The sequence below is a fragment of the Bos grunniens genome, chromosome 8 (assembly GCF_055505025.1).
Source record: "Bos grunniens cultivar Pamir isolate PY7600 chromosome 8, Bosgru_T2T1.0, whole genome shotgun sequence".
Taxonomy (NCBI): domain Eukaryota; kingdom Metazoa; phylum Chordata; class Mammalia; order Artiodactyla; family Bovidae; genus Bos; species Bos grunniens.
In genome coordinates, this window is record NC_141172.1 from 95,121,016 (window position 1) to 95,138,086 (window position 17,071).

The 17,071-nt window shown below is 37.3% G+C and overlaps 1 protein-coding gene across 3 annotated transcripts in view; it reads left to right on the forward strand.

Moving 5' to 3' along the window:
* TMEM38B (transmembrane protein 38B) overlaps positions 1-17,071 on the forward strand; it is a 61,217-nt gene that overhangs the window by 31,923 nt on the left and 12,223 nt on the right. For 2 of the 3 annotated variants that reach the window (XM_086315795.1, XM_086315797.1), the window contains one exon: positions 4,501-4,618. In XM_086315795.1, the coding sequence (XP_086171921.1) occupies positions 4,501-4,618 (118 nt within the window). Of the gene's footprint in view, positions 1-4,500; positions 4,619-11,303; positions 13,226-17,071 lie in introns of those variants that run through there. The other variant, XM_086315796.1, reaches the window with a different exon arrangement.

Below are 17,071 nucleotides of genomic sequence, written 5' to 3' on the forward strand. Positions count from 1 at the left end.
CTCATGCTTCAAAGAATACCAGAGGCCAAGTACAGGGATTTTCTCTCTTTTGATTGCTTTTATATCTGAAGCACCTACCACATAGTAGATAGTTAGTAAATGCTATGTGAATGATTGAATGATTTAACAGTTTGTCAAGTGAAATCATGGGGTCCATTATGATATTTTGTGTATGTGTGTCCATTATGATATTTTGTGTATGCATGTATGTGTGTGTGTGTGAAACTTGGAAAATAGTTCTGTGTGTGTGTGTGTGAGAAAGTGGAAGTGTTAGCTGTTCAGTTGTGTCCGACTCTTTTGCTACTCCCATAGACAGCCCGCCAGGCTTCTGTGTCCATGAAATTTCCCAGGCAAGAATACTGGAGTGGGTTGCCATTCCTTTCTCCAGGGAATCTTCCTAACGAGGGATCAAACCCATGTCTCCTGCATTGGCAGGTGGATTCTTTTACCACTGAGCCACCAGGGAAGGCCATGTGTGTATTTATGTATACAGTCCATGGGATCACGAAGAGTTGGACATGACTGAGCCACTGAGCATGCATGCACACAAATATGACACAGGGGATCCATGCCATTAGTCAAGATGATCCTCCACAGACTTTTCCTGGATAATCTCATCTTTATTCCTGGCTTCTGCTGTGAGAGCTGAATGGGTCCATGAATTACACACCTAATCTCTTAACACTAGCAAAAGTTGCCTAGCCACATCCTTAACTTTCTCTCCACAGCTAGCTTTTCCTAAGAATAACTCTCCTAATTTTGTCATTTTTTACAGACTGGATAGGCTGATAATTTCCCAAATCATCAAGTCTTGTTTTTTTTGTTTAGCAGTTATTCCCTCAATTCAAAGCTTTCCTTTCACACTTCATTGTAAGAAGCAAGAAGAAACCAACTCAGACCATCAGCAGTTTGCTTCCAAATCTCAACTAAATATCCAAGTTCACAGATTATGCTTTCCACAAAACTGTAGCACATGTAACTAAATACCTTTCTTTCCGTTTCCAGTATCATGTTCCTCATTTCCTTCTGAGACCTCACCAGCACCTCTAATGTTCGTGTTTTTACCAACATTCTGTTTATTCCAACATACATATTCTCTAAGACCATAAAGGGTTTCTCCACTATGCAAAAGTGTTTGGTAATAAATATATGGATGTATATATGTATGTGTTGTTTAGTCACTGAGTTGTGTCCAACTCTTTGTGACTCCATGGATTGTAGCCGGCCAGGCTCTTCTGTCCATGGGATTTCCCCAGCAAGAATACTGGAGTGCGTTGCCATTTCCTACTCCAGGGGATCTTCCTGACACAGGGATTGAACCTGTGTCTCTTGTGTCTCCTGCAATGGCAGGAAGATTCTTTACCAACTCTACCACCTGGGAAGCCCATGTGTCACACATGCTGCTGCTGCTGCTAAGTCGCTTCAGTCGTGTCTGATTCTGTGTGACCCCATACATGGCAGCCCACCAGGCTCCCCCATCCCTGGGATTCTCCAGGCAAGAGTACTGGAGTGGTTTGCCATTGCCTTCTCCGTGTGTCACACATAGGAAGCCCTAAAGATTTTTGAAGATGTTATATCAACGGAATCACTGTCAGGTTGGACTGAAAAGGACAGAGATAAGATGAAATAAAAGAATTCAGACTGTCAAAATTCTATGGTTAGTAACAGGCTGATAAAACTTCTTAGCTGTACACATAGGCTACCATTCAGGGAAAAGGAAGTATGGCTTTAAGGTGGGAATTGTGGTCTTAGAAACCGAGGTTAGACCCATAGGCTGGAATCACAGGTGAATAAGCCAGAGTCATGAGTGCAGAGATTAGAGCTGCAGACTCGGAGGGTGGACTCCCTTAAGCCATGGAGAGTTAGTCCTGGGCCTTGAAATCTAATGGAATTTGACCTGCTGAATTTTGAAATTGCATAGGTCTGTGATCACTTTCTTCTTTACATTTTCTTCCTTTTGGAATAGCAGTGTCTGTAGCTGTTATCCTTGCCCGTTCCACCATTGTATTTTGGAAGCAGATTGCTATATACTAGATTCACAGGAAATTAATAGGCATAAGAATTTTCTGAATGCATTCTGATCTTCCTAACTAATCTCACTGTCTTCTAAATCCTAATGCTGCTTCAACCACCTGCTCCAATTTATTGTTTTCACAATCCTTGCTCCTCTGATTCATTGCTTGTGAATTTATGCTCTAAGAGAACACAATCCAAAATACAGTGTGTATATGCTGAGATGCCTTTGATGAGGCACTCTGTTATAGAAACTGAACTATTAGAAACAGAGTAGCAAAATGACATTAAGACAATGTCTTAGTGGAATTAACCAATTTTTAAATCTCATCCTTTTAAAAAAGTCAGTTTGGTGTACATTTTATGATGTAATTGTATAGGTACGTAATTATAAAATAATTGATATATATTAAGGAGTGTCTTAAACACTTTTACCATTAGAGACTCACAGTCAAAAAGCTTGTGAACCACTGTCCTAAAACAGGAACGCTGCCCAGTTATTGGTAAGCAAGATCCAAATCCTGTTACCCCAGCCTAATTCTGTTTTGAACTCAATCCTTAGTTTGTACTAATTAAAGAAAGAACTTATTTTTCACAGAGTTACTTATAGGGACTTTTACATTTGTCATGTTTTACAGTATGGCTCTCTGAGAGTTTATTATTTATCTTTTTCTAGTTGTAAGCATAAACAGCTAGAAAATGATGTTACTGAGATATACTTTAAGTGTGTGGCAAATATATGACATGAAAATAGTACTTCTTATTTGTAGATTAATATCTTATTATAGACTTTAAGATATTGGCTAATGCTAATGTTTTGTACAGGAGTTAGCTAAGTAATGTGCTGGTGCTGGCTCATGCTGTTTTATGAGACCGATTATGCACAGCAGCCTGAAGTGGGCTCTGGGAGTACAGTTGGCCCTGTATATCCAAGGTTTCTGCCTTTGTATTAACCAACTGTGGACCAAAAATATTTGTTAAAAATTCCAGAAAGTTTCTGAAAGCAAACTGAATTTTTCATATGCTGAGAGCTATTTACGTAGTATTCATATTGTATTTACAACTGTTTACGTGGCGTTTATATTGGTATTATAAATATTCTGGAGATTATTTACAGTTTGTGGGAGGATGTGCATAGATGATATGCAATTACATCAGTATATATAAGGGACTTGAGCATCAGTGAGTTTTGGTATTTGTGGGGGGTCCTGCCAGGAGAAAATATCAATAACCTTAGATATGCAGATGACACCACCCTTATGGCAGAAAGTGAAGAGGAACTAAAAAGCCTCTTGATGAAGATGAAAGAAGAGAGTGAAAAAGTTGGCTTAAAACTCAACATTCAGAAAACGAAGATCATGGCATCTGGTCCCATCACTTCATGGGAAATAGATGGGGAAACAGTGGAAACAGTGTCAGACTTTATTTTTGGGGGCTCCAAAATCACTGCAGCTGGTGACTGCAGCCATGAAATTAAAAGACGCTTACTGCTTGGAAGAAAAGTTGTGACCAACCTAGATAGTTTGTTGAAAAGCAGAGATATTACTTTGCCAACAAAGGTCCGTCTAGTCAAGGCTATGGTTTTTCCTATGGTCATGTATGAATGTGAGAGTTGGACTATGAAGAAGGCTGAGCGCCGAAGAATTGATGCTTTTGAACTGCGGTGTTGAAGAAGACTCTTGAGAGTCCCTTGGACTGCAAGGAGATCCAACCAGTCCATTCTGAAGGAGATCAGCCCTGGGATTTCTTTGGAAGGACTGATGCTAAAGCTGAAACTGCAGTACTTTGGCCACCTCATGCAAAGAGTTGACTCATTGGAAAAGACTCTGATGCTGGAAGGGATTGGGGGCAGGAGGAGAAGGGGACGACAGAGGATGAGATGGCTGGATGGCATCACTGACTCGATGGATGTGAGTCTGAGTGAACTCCGGGAGTTGGTGATGGACAGGGAGATGTGGTGTGCTGCGATTCATGGGGTCGCAAAGAGTTGGACATGACTGAGCGACTGAACTGAACTGAACTGGATCAAATTGCCTGCGAATACCACAAGATATTTACACCTTAGAAGATGAGGAACTGCTACAGATCAAGACTTTCTTTTCCATTCCCCATCCCACCCGAGGAGCTTGGTTAGCACTGTAAGATTTTTCAGGATTAATAAGCTTTTCTCAAATCATGCTATAGAACGTGGGACTTTCGTATCCTTTTGAAACAATGTTATATGGTCAATTCAGAAATATTGCATATACAAAAGTACTGTCTTATCAGAAAGTCACAGTATGTATGAACATTCTAAAATCTGATACTTTATGCTGAGAAGAAGGGTGTTTAACTTTATATAACTCAGCATTTCCAAAAGTTTATAGAATTCATTTTTGTGTTACATCTATTAATAACTCATTTAATTAATATTTTGAGACTACTCTGAGAAATATAGAGATAAATCATGCTTAATACTTACTGAGTTAAAATGTGTTTTATTTTCAGCCCTGCCAAGGTAACCCTGCTTGGATCAGTTATCTTCACATTTCAGCAAACCAAGTATTTGGCAATATCAAAGCATAATCTTATGTTCCTCTTTACTGTGTTTCTTGTGGCCACGAAGGTAGGTGCTCAAAGTAGCAATAAATCAGTATTATAGATTATGTGTAACCAGAATTCTGCATAAGGCAAATAACAGAAATAATTACTTTGTATGATAGTCTAAAAATATCAGTTTTGGGGAGTTTATTCAGCACATCCATGACTTACTGAAACATAGCTCTTCTATGATTCCTCGTTTGATTTATGCTGAGGCTATCATGAAGGATTTGCAGATAGCCTTTTAATACGTCTGCCTGCAATGCAGTAGACCCAGGTTTGATCACTGGGTCAGAAAGACCTCCTGGAGAAGGGAATGGCAACCCCCTCCAGTATTCTTGCCTTGAGAATTCCATGGATAGTGGAGCCTGGCAGGCTACAGTCCATGGGGTCACAAGGAGTCAGACATAACTGACTAACCCTTTGACTTTGTAATACGTTGGAGGCCAGAGAGTAGCAGAAATAGCCAAGGCTGATCAGAGACTGCAAAGTATTGTGTCATTTGTAAAATGAGGTACTTTGCGTAGATGTTCTCTGAAGTTCTTTTAAACTTTTAATATTTTTATATTAGTACATATTTGTGGTTAATCTCTTTAATTACTATTGCCTGATTGGATGTTTTATCCCTTCTTAAAGATAGGAAATAGTACGATATCATAGGTTTTAGAGACAGGCAGTCTTAAATTCAAATCCTAGCTTTGTTGTCTAATCACTGAATAGGCAAGTTACTCAGTATCTCTGAACCTGATTTCCTCATCTTCACTGTATCGATTGTTGACAGGATTGGAGATGACATGTATTATTCTATGACTGTGTCTGACACATCTTATGAATTTTACTTGCAGCTTTATGATGAGACTAATTCTGATTATTATTCTTAAAGTTATTATATATTGTTCACTGGTATACGGTTGATTTTTTTAAATTTTATTTTATTTTTAAACTTTACAGTATTATATTGGTTTTGCCAAACATCGAAATGAATCCGCCACAGGTATACACATGTTCCCCATTCTGAACCTCCCTCCCTCCTCCCTCCCCATACCATCCCTCTGAGTCGTCCCAGTGCACCAGCCCCAAACATCCAGTATCATGCATCGAACCTGGACTGGCAACTCGTTTCATACATGATAGTATACATATTTCAATGCCATTCTCCCAAATCTTCCCACCGTCTCCCTCTCCCACAGAGTTCATAAGACTGTTCTATACATCAGTGTCTCTTTTGCTGTCTCATATACAGGGTTATTGTTACCATCTTTCTAAATTCCATATGTATGTGTTAGTATACTGTATTGGTGTTTTTCTTTCTGGCTTACTTCACTCTGTATAATAGGCTCCAGTTTCATCCACCTCATTAGAACTGATGCAAATGTTTTCTTTTTAATGGCTGAGTAATACTCCATTGTGTATATGTACCACAGCTTTCTTATCCATTCATCTGCTGATGGACATCTAGGTTGCTTCCATGTCCTGGCTATTATGAACAGTGCTGTGATGAACATTGGGGTACACGTGTCTCTTTCCCTTCTGGTTTCCTCAGTGTGTATGCCCAGCAGTGGGATTGCTGGATCATAAGGCAGTTCTATTTCCAGTTTTTTAAGGAATCTCCACACTGTTCTCCATAGTGGCTGTACTAGTTTGCATTCTCACCAACAGTGTAAGAGGGTTCCCTTTTCCACACCCTCTCCAGCATTTATTGCTTGTAGACTTTTGGATCGCAGCCATTCTGACTGGCATGAAATGGTACCTCATAGTGGTTTTGATTTGCATTTCTCTGATAATGAGTGATGTTGAGCATCTTTTCATGTGTTTGTTAGCCATCTGTATGTCTTCTTTGGAGAAATGTCTATTTAGTTCTTTGGCCCATTTTTTGATTGGGTCATTTATTTTTCTGGAATTGAGCTGTAGGAGTTGCTTGTATATTTTTGAGATTAGTTGTTTGTCAGTTGCTTCATTTGCTATTATTTTCTCCCATTCTGAAGGCTGTCTTTTCACCTTGCTAATAGTTTCCTTTGTTGTGCAGAAGCTTTTAAGGTTAGTTAGGTCCCATTTGTTTATTTTTGCTTTTATTTCCAATATTCTGGGACGTGGGTCATAGAGGATCCTGCTGTGATGTATGTCGGAGAGTGTTTTGCCTATATTCTCCTCTAGGAGTTTTATAGTTTCTGGTCTTACGTTGAGATCTTTAATCCATTTTGAGTTTATTTTTGTGTATGGTGTTAGAAAGGGTTCTAGTTTCATTCTTTTACAAGTGGTTGACCAGTTTTCCCAGCACCACTTGTTAAAGAGATTATCTTTAATCCATTGTATATTCTTGCCTCCTTTGTCAAAGATAAGGTGACCATATGTGCGTGGATTTATCTCTGGGCTTTCTATTTTGTTCCATTGATCAATATTTCTGTCTTTGTGCCAGTACCATACTATCTTGATGACTGTGGCTTTGTAGTAGAGCCTGAAGTCAGGTAGGTTGATTCCTTCAGTTCCATTCTTCTTTCTGAAGATAGCTTTGGCTATTTGAGTTTTTTTGTATTTCCATACAAATTGTGAAATTATTTGTTCTAGCTCTGTGAAGAATACCGTTGGTAGCTTGATAGGGATTGCGTTGAATCTATAAATTGCTTTGGGTAGTATACTCATTTTCACTATATTGATTCTTCCAATCCATGAACAAGGTATATTTCTCCATCTATTAGTGTCCTCTTTGATTTCTTTCACCAGTGTTTTATAGTTTTCTATATATAGGTCTTTAGTTTCTTTAGGTAGATATATTCCTAAGTATTTTATTCTTTCCATTGCAATGGTGAATGGAATTGTTTCCTTAATTTCTCTTTCTTTTTCTCATTATTAGTGTATAGGAATGCAAGGGATTTCTGTGTGTTGATTTTATATCCTGCAACTTTACTATAATCATTGATTAGGTCTAGTAATTTTCTGGTGGAGTCTTTAGGGTTTTCTATGTAGAGGATCATGTCATCTGCAAACAGAGTTTTACTTCTTCTTTTCCAATTTGGATTCCTGTTATTTCTTTTTCTGCTCTGATTGCTGTGGCCAAAACTTCCAAAACTATGTTGAATAGTAATGGTGAAAGTGGGCACCCTTGTCTTGTTCCTGACTTTAGAGGAAATGCTTTCAATTTTTCACCATTGAGGATAATGTTTGCTGTGGGTTTGTCATATATAGCTTTTATTATGTTGAGGTATGTTCCTTCTATTCCTGCTTTCTGGAGAGTTTTTGTCATAAATGGATGTTGAATTTTGTCAAAGGCTTTCTCTGCACCTATTGAGATAATCATATGGTTTTTATTTTTCAATTTGTTAATGTGGTGTATTACATTGATTGATTTGTGGATATTGAAGAATCCTTGCATCCCTGGGATAAAGCCCATTTGGTCATGGTGTATGATCTTTTTAATGTGTTGTTGGATTCTGATTGCTAGAATTTTGTTAAGGATTTTTGCATCTATGTTCATCAGTGATATTGGCCTGTAGTTTTCTTTTTTTGTGGGATCTTTGTCAGGTTTTGGTATCAGGGTGATGGTGGCCTCATAGAATGAGTTTGGAAGTTTACCTTCCTCTGCAATTTTCTGGAAGAGTTTGAGCAGGATAGGTGTTAGCTCTTCTCTAAATTTTTGGTAGAATTCAGCTGTGAAGCCGTCTGGACCTGGGCTTTTGTTTGCTGGAAGATTTTTGATTACAGTTTCAATTTCCGTGCTTGTGATGGGTCTGTTAAGATTTTCTATTTCTTCCTGGTCCAGTTTTGGAAAGTTGTAGTTTTCTAAGAATTTGTCCATTTCTTCCACGTTGTCCATTTTATTGGCATATAATTGTTGATAGTAGTCTCTTATGATCCTTTGTATTTCTGTGTTGTCTGTTGTGATCTCTCCATTTTTATTTCTAATTTTATTGATGTGATTTTTCTCCCTTTGTTTCTTGATGAGTCTGGCTAATGGTTTGCCAATTTTATTTATCCTTTCAAAGAACCAGCTTTTGGCTTTGTTGATTTTTGCTATGGTCTCTTTTGTTTCTTTTGCATTTATTTCTGCCCTAATTTTTAAGATTTCTTTCCTTCTACTAACCCTGGGGTTCTTCATTTCTTCCTTTTCTAGTTGCTTTAGGTGTAGAATTAGGTTATTTATTTGACTTTTTTCTTGTTTCTTGAGGTATGACTGTATTGCTATGAACTTTCCCCTTAGGACTGCTTTTACAGTGTCCTGCAGGTTTTGGGTTGTTGTGTTTTCATTTTCATTCGTTTCTATGCATATTTTGATTTCTTTTTTGATTTCTTCTGTGATTTGTTGGTTATTCAGCAGCTACAGTTGATTTTTAAAGTATTATTTAAGCCTAGAGAAATCTTATAGATAACTCTGTCAGCATAGATACTTCTGGCTAAAACCATACCTATGAGATGCTTAGAAGGAAAACAGAATATGTTATTTAAATTTATATCTTAGAAAGAATCAAATCACTGTAGAGATCATTTTTTTTTTCCAGTATTCTCTGCAGTAGAGGTCATCTGTGGTGGTTGTACTTCAGATGTCTAAGGCAAAATCTCTTCATATGTGCCCTCTTCTTCCAGTCATTAAATTTTGAGATGCTTTTTTTTTTTTTTTTGGTAATAGCTTTACTGAAGTACATTTTACACACTATACAATTCATCCATTTAAAGTGTTCAGTTCAGTGGTTTTTAGCACAGAGATGTGCTGCTGTTACCACAGTCGATATTAGAGCGTTTTTATCACCCCAAAATAAACCTCATACCCATTAGCATTCCCTTCATGTTTTTTCACATTCCACTTAACTGTAGGCAACCAGTGATCTACTTTATACCTATAAATTTGTCTATTCTAATATTTCATGTAAGTGAAGTCTTAAGCCTTGGACCAGTGGGGAAGTCCTCCCCAAAAAAATCTTTTTAGAAAATGATTTTTTTTAGAACTGCATTGTGGACAGTATATGTGGTTATTATATAACTGTATGTTATTGTTTGATATTTGTTGAGACTTCATTTTTATTGTTATTGATGAGATTTTGTAATTATTATTTGTATGTGTGAAAAGTAAATGTATTCTTTATTTTGAAGGCATAGGGAGTCTACCTTTATCTACATATATACTTGTTCGTTATGTTTCAGATATATAGTTACATTTTCCTTGTCTCATCTATTAATTTTCTTTTTTTCAGAGGGAAGTATGTTTAATTTATCTTTTCTTCTCCTCTTGTTTTTTTTCTTCCATTTTTTTCCTCCCTCCTGTCTTTTTTTCCTCCTTTCCTTTCTTCCATAGCCCAAGCAAGTTGAACATTCTTTGAATGTTCTGTCCTCGTGGCGGGGGTCCCAGTTTCTTTCAAGGAGGACTTATTTTACTTTTCCCACTTTCAAGTCCTTTGTGATTGTTAAAACTCAAGTCTCAGAGGAAAGAAACTTGTGCCAACTGAGACTCTTGGTATGGGGAAGGCACATGGGCTTTGGAATTAGACATGTTAAAATCTAGGCTTCACAATTTTGAGTAAGTCATTTATGTTTCTCAGGCTAGAATTATACATAACCCAGGGGATATATTTTGACATTATGTACAGTCATATTATAAATACGATGCATTATGTATCATTGATTAGTCTCAATGTTAATTTATTTTAAATGCTTTAAAGTTGAATATGAATATATTACAGAATAGAATCCAAAATTCACATACATTTTTAAGATAAAAAATGACATATTTGGCTTGTCTTTGGTTGTTGTTTTGGCTATTGGGATATTTGTATATTGGGATATATTTGGCTATTGGGATTCCCTGATAGCTCAGTTGGTAAAGAATCCTGCAGTGCAGGAGACCCCAGTTCAATTCCTGGATCAGGAAGATCTGCTGGAGAAGGGATAGGATACCCACTCCAGTATTCTTGGGCTTCTGTTGTGGCTCAGCTGGTAAAGAATCCGCCTGCAGTGCAGGAGACCTGGGTTTGATCTGTGGGTTGGGAACATCCCCTGGAGAAGGGAAAGGCTACCTACTCCAGTATTCTAGTCTGGAGAATTCCATGGACTATATATCTGTGGGGATGCAAAGAGTTGGACATGACTAAGTGACTGTCATTTCACTTGGTTATTTTGGCCAAGTTTACTTTCTCCCACCAGAGACAACTTGAGAAAAGTTTCAGAAGTATGAAATATCTTTTGGTTCCTCAGTGTAAGACATTATGTGAAATAGTGTAATTGTGAAATAAAAGAAAAGGAGACTGAGTGGTCAAGAATGATTAAAACTGAAAAGGCTGTTGAATTTTGAAATTAAGAGGTATTTGATAACCCTGGTAAAAGTAGTTTCAATGGACTGTTAGAGAATAGAAAACTATTTTTAATAGACTAGGTGAATAAGAGGAAGTAAAGACATAGAGTATGAACTACTTTAAAGGCATTTAGAGTTGAAACAAAAACAACTTGGGAGAGCAGTTTAGCAATATCTGACGAAGTTGGAGATTTATGTATCTTGTAAATTAGTAATTCCATTTCTGGTTGTAACCTATTTGAGTCTTTCAAGGTATACAGTACAGAGCACAGCTCTATCAGGATCTCTTAAAAAATGTTTTAGCAAAGAATAATTTACAAAAAACTTAGGAATGAGCTCCTTTAAAAATTAAAAAAAAAAATCAACTTTACTGTAGGAAAAGGAGTACGTCAAGGCTGTATATCGTCACCCTGCTTATTTAACTTATATGCAGAGTACGTCATGAGAAACGCTGGGCTGGAAGAAGCACAAGCTGGAATCAAGATTGCTGGGAGAACTATCAATAACCTCCGATATGCAGATGACACCACCCTTATGGCAGAAAGTGAAGAGGAACTCAAAAGCCTCTTGATGAAAGTGGAAGTGGAGAGTGAAAAAGTTGGCTTAAAGCTCAACATTCAGAAGACGAAGATCATGGCATCTGGTCCCATCGCTTCATGGGAAATAGATGGGAAAACAGTGGAAACAATGTCAGACTTTATTTTTGGGGGCTCCACAATCACTGCAGATGGTGACTGCAGCCATGAAATTAAAAGACGCTTACTCCTTGGAAGGAAAGTTATGACCAACCTAGATAGCATATTCAAAAGCAGAAACGTTACTTTGTCAACAAAGGTCCATCTAGTCAAGGCTATGGTTTTTCCTGTGGTCATGTATGGATGTGAGAGTTGGACTATGAAGAAAGCTGAACACCGAAGAACTGATGCTTTTGAACTGTGGTGTTGGAGAAGACTCTTGAGAGTCCCTTGGACTGCAAGGAGATCCAACCAGTCCATCCTAAAGGAGATCAGTCCTGGGTGTTCTTTGGAAGGAATGATGCTGAAGCTGAAACTCCAGTACTTCGGCCACCTCATGCAAAGAGTTGACTCATTGGAAAAGACTCTGATGCTGGGAGGGATTGGGGGCAGGAGGAGAAGGGGACGACAGGATGAGATGGCTGGATGGCATCACCGACTCAATGGACATGAGTTTGGGTGAACTCCGGGAGTTGGTGATGGACAGGGAGGCCTGGCATGCTGTGATTCATGGGGTTGCAAAGAGTTGGACACGACTGAGCGACTGAACTGAACTGAATTTGCATAATAAAATACACTCATTCTAGAGTTATAGTAAATTTGTATACCACTACAACCAAGATATGGAATGTTTCCATTACTTGGATAGGTTGCTTGTGCTCTACTCAAGTAAATCCCAACCACCACCCATGATGAAATAATACAGTATGCATCTTTGGTGTCTGGCTTCTTTTGCTCAGCAGAAGGTTTTTGAGATTTACCCATGTTGTTGCATATTCGTTTTTATTGCTAAGTAGCATTATATTCCATAGTTTGTTTATCTAAGGAGAGTAAAAAGTTGGCTTTAAACTCAACATTCAGAAAACTAAGATCAGGGCATTTGGTCCCATCACTTCATGGCAAATAGATGGGGAAACAGTGGAAACAATGACAGATTTTATTTTTGGGGGCTTCAAAATCATTGCAGATGGTGACTGTAGCCATAAAATTAAAAGACACTTACTCCTTGGAAGAAAAGTTATGACCAACCTAAATAGCATATTAAAAAGCAGAGACATTACTTTGCCAACAATGGTGCGTGTAGTCAAAGCTGTGGTTTTTCCAGTAGTCATATATGAATGTGAGAGTTGGACTATGAAGAAAGCTGAGCTCCAAAGAATTGATGCTTTTGAACTGTGGTGTTGGAGAAGACTGTTGAGAGTCCCTTGGACAGCAAGGAGATCCATCCTGTCCATCCTAAAGGAAATCAGTCCTGAATGTTCATTGGAAGGACTGATGCTGAAGCTGAAACTCCAATATTTTGGTCGCCTGATGCAAAGAACTGACTCATTTGAAAAGACCCTGATGCTGGGAAAGATGGAAGGTGGGAGGAGAAGGGGATGACAGAGGGTGAAATGGTTGGATGGCATCATCAACTCAGTGGACCTGAGTTTGAGTAAACTCCAAGAGTTGGTGATGGACAGGGATACCTGGCATGCTGCAGTTCATGGGGTCGCAAAGAGTCAGACACAACTGAGTGACTGAACTGAACTGTATTATCTATTAATGGATTTTGGATTATTTCCAACTTTTGATTATTTGACTAAGGTTGTTATGAATAAAGCTGCTATGAATATGTTTACTTTGTGTGGAGATATGTTTTCATTTCTCTTGGATAGATAATAGAATTATTGGGTCATATGGAAAGTTTATGTTTAACTTTTTAAAAAATTTATCTTTAATTGAGGTAATGTTGGTTTATAACACACAAGTTTCGCATGTACATTGTAGTTCTAGTAGTGCAGAGACTACAGCTGTATGCTTACCATCAAAAGTTTACTTTAGGGAATTCCCTGGTGATTCAGTGGTTAGGACTCTGTGCTTCCACTGCTGGGGCCTGAGTTCAATCCCTGGTGGGGAACTAAGAGCTCACCAGCTGTGCAGTATAGCAAAAAAAATTTTTTTTAATTAAAAAAAAATATTTTCCATCTGTCACCATACAGTTGATTTCCTTTACTCATTTTTCCATCCTGCTTTGTCAGCTTTGTCTATCTTTTCAAAGAAACAGCTCTTAGTTTGATCTTTTCCATTGTCTTTTGAGTGTCTGTTTTGTTTCCATTCTGATTTTTATTATTTCCTTCTTTCTACTTATTTGTTCTTCAACTTTCTTTTGGTGCAAGGTTAGATTGTATATCTGAGATTTTTCTTGTTCCTTGCAGTAGGCCTTTAGTGCTATAAACTTCATTCTTCGTACCACTTTTGTATCATCCCATAGATTTTGGTGTATTGCATATTTATTTTCATTTATCTTCAGGTAGTTTTTGATTTCTCCTTTGATTTCTTCATTGACCCATAGTTGTTAAGTAACATGTTGTGTAGTCTCCACATATTTGTGACTCTGTCCATTTTCTTCTGGTAGTTTATTTCTAGTTTTATACCATTATGGTTGAAAAAGATTCTTGATCTGATTTCAGCCTTCTTAAATTTACTGAGACTTGTGTCCCAACATATGGTCTATCCTTGAGAAAATTCTGTGTGCAGTTGAGAAGAATATGTATTTTGCTGTGTTTGGATGGACTGCTCTATGCAAATCTATCAAATCTATCTGATTTAATGTTTCATTTAAGGCTGCTGTTTCCTTATTGACTTTGTGTCTAGATGATCTATCCAGTGATGTAAGTGGTGTATTAGAGTCCCCTACTATTATTGTGTTGTTATCAATTTCTCCCTTTCAGTTCAGTTCAATTCAGTTCAGTTCAGTCGCTCAGTTGTATCCGACTCTTTGCGACCCCATGAATCGCAGCACGCCAGGCCTCGCTGTCCATCACCAACTCCCGGAGTTCACTTCAGACTCACATCTATTGAGTCAGTGATGCCATCCAGCCATCTCATCCTGTCGTCCCCTTCTCCTCCTGCCCCCAGTCCCTCCCAGCATGAGAGTCTTTTCCAATGAGTCAACTTTTCGCATGAGGTGGCCAAAGTACTGGAGTTTCAGCTTTAGCATCATTCCTTCCAAAGAAATCCCAGGGCTGATCACCTTCAGAATAGACTGGTTGGATCTCCTTGCAGTCCAGTGGACTCTCAAGAGTCTTCTCCAACACCACAGTTCAAAAGCATCAATTCTTTGGCACTCAGCCTTCCTCATAGTCCAACTCTCACATCCAGTGACCACTGGAAAAACCATAGCCTTGACTAGATGGACCTTTGTTGGCAAAGTAATGTCTCTGCTTTTCAACATGCTATCTAGGTTGGTCATAACTTTTCTTCCAAGGAGTAAGCATCTTTTAATTTCATGGCTGCAGTCACCATCTGCAGTGATTTTGGAGCCCCAAAAATAAAGTCTGACACTGTTTCCACTGTTTCCCCATTTATTTCCCATGAAGTGATGGGACCAGATGCTATGATCTTCGTTTTCTGAATGTTGAGTTTTAAGCCAACTTTTTCACTCTCCTCTTTCACTTTCATCAAGAGGCTTTTTATTTCCTCTTCACTTTCTGCCATAAGGGTGTTTCTCCCTTTAGGTCTGTTAATGGCTTTATATATTTTGGTGTTCCTATGTTAGGTGCATATATAATATTAATAACTGTTAATGTCCTCTTGATGCGTTGTCATCTTTATCATCAAATACTGTCCATCTGTGTCTCTTGTTAAATTTTTTGACTTGAAGTCTGTTTTGTCTGATATGAGTATGACTACACTTGTTTTTCTTTTGGCTGCTGTTTCTGAAGTATCATCTTTCATCCCTTCACTTGAAACCTATGTTTGTCTTTACAGTTGAGGTAAGTCTTCTAGAGCACATATAGTTGGGTCTTGTTTAATTCATCCAGCTACTTTGTCTTTTGATTGGTAAATTCATTTATGTTTAGTGTGATTGTGGATAGATGAGGACTTGTACTACTATTTTATCTTTTGTTTTTTGATTGCTCTGTATCTCCATTGTTTCTTTTCCTTGTGTTTCTGTCTACCGTTTTGTGTGGTGGTTTTCTATGATGTTCTTCTCAGTTTCTTCTTTTTCTCTGTTTCATGTCTAGATTTATGTTTTGTGGTTCACATGAAATCATAGATAATACCACATCATAAATAATCCTTTTCCATGGATAGCATTTTATTTTCATTTACTTATGTAAGTTCTATTCTTTTTTCTTCTCCTTTTTTGTTTTTGTCATCTCAGATTTCCATTTTATGTTGTGACTTTGTTACCATATTGTAATAGCTGTAGTTATTTTTCTTCTCCCTCTGCCCTTTAACCCCAATGCTATATTAAATTTTAAAAAAGTATTTTGGTATTGAGTCGCAATTTTCTGATTCTGTTTGTTACCTTACTGAAAATATTGTGTGCTTTTACCTGTTTATTTCTTAAATTTCTTATAAAGCAGCTCTAGTGTTAAACTCTCCAAGTTTTTGTCTGGGAACAAACAAAACCAAATGATAACTTTGCTGGATAGAGTATTCTTGGCTGACAGTTTTTACCTTACAGTATTTTGAGAATGTCATTTTACTTCCTCCTGGCCTATAGTTTCTGCTGAGAAATCTACTGATAGCCTAATGAGGGTTCCTTTGTAGGTTACTATTCTTTTTAAAAAATTATTTCTTTGACTTTTGACAATTTTAATATAATATGTCTTTGAGAAGGTCTTTTTGCACTGAGGTAGTTGGGTATTTTTTCATGGATTTAAATATCCACTTCTTTCTCCAACTTTTGGAAGTTCTCAGCTATTAATTTTTTTTAAAAAAGGTAAGTTGCTCCCTTCTTCCTCTCTTTTCTTTCTGGATTACCGATTACCCTAATGTTGCCCTTGCTAAGAGTCAGATCTCTCTCATAGAATTTTCCTATTTTTAAAATATCTTGAGTCTCTTTCATCTTCTGCTTCTATCATTTCTAGATTTTTATCTTCAAGCTCACTAATGCTCTCTTCCTCATGATTTGCTCTATTTCCAGTGCTTTCTAACACATTCTTCTGTCTCATTTAGTGTGTTCTTCGGCTCCCGAATTTTTGTTTGGTTCTGTTAATAGAGTGGATTATACTAATTTATTTTTTTAAATGTTGTATAAACCTTTGATTTCTGTCATAAACCCCACTTTGTCATGATGTATCTTTTTTGTGCATTGCCAGATTCAATTTGTTAATATTTTTCAAGTATATTTTTTTCCATTGTGTTCATGAAGTATATTTTCTTTGTAATCTGTATGGTTTTGTATCACCGTAAGACTAAGCTTATTAAATAGGTTGAGAAATGTTCAATTCTTTACTCTCTGAAAGAGTTTAGGTAGATTTGGCATTATTTTAGGCATTTGATATAGGACAGTTCACATTATCTGTTTAATTTGTGTTCATTTTGGTAAGTTGTATTTTTCACTCATTTCTTAAGTGCCATTTAAACTTTTGATTTTATTAACATGAAATTGTTAATAGTAGTTCTTTGTTATCCTTTATGTATCTATAGTGATGTCTTCAGTTTCATTTCTGGTATTGATCATCTGTATCTT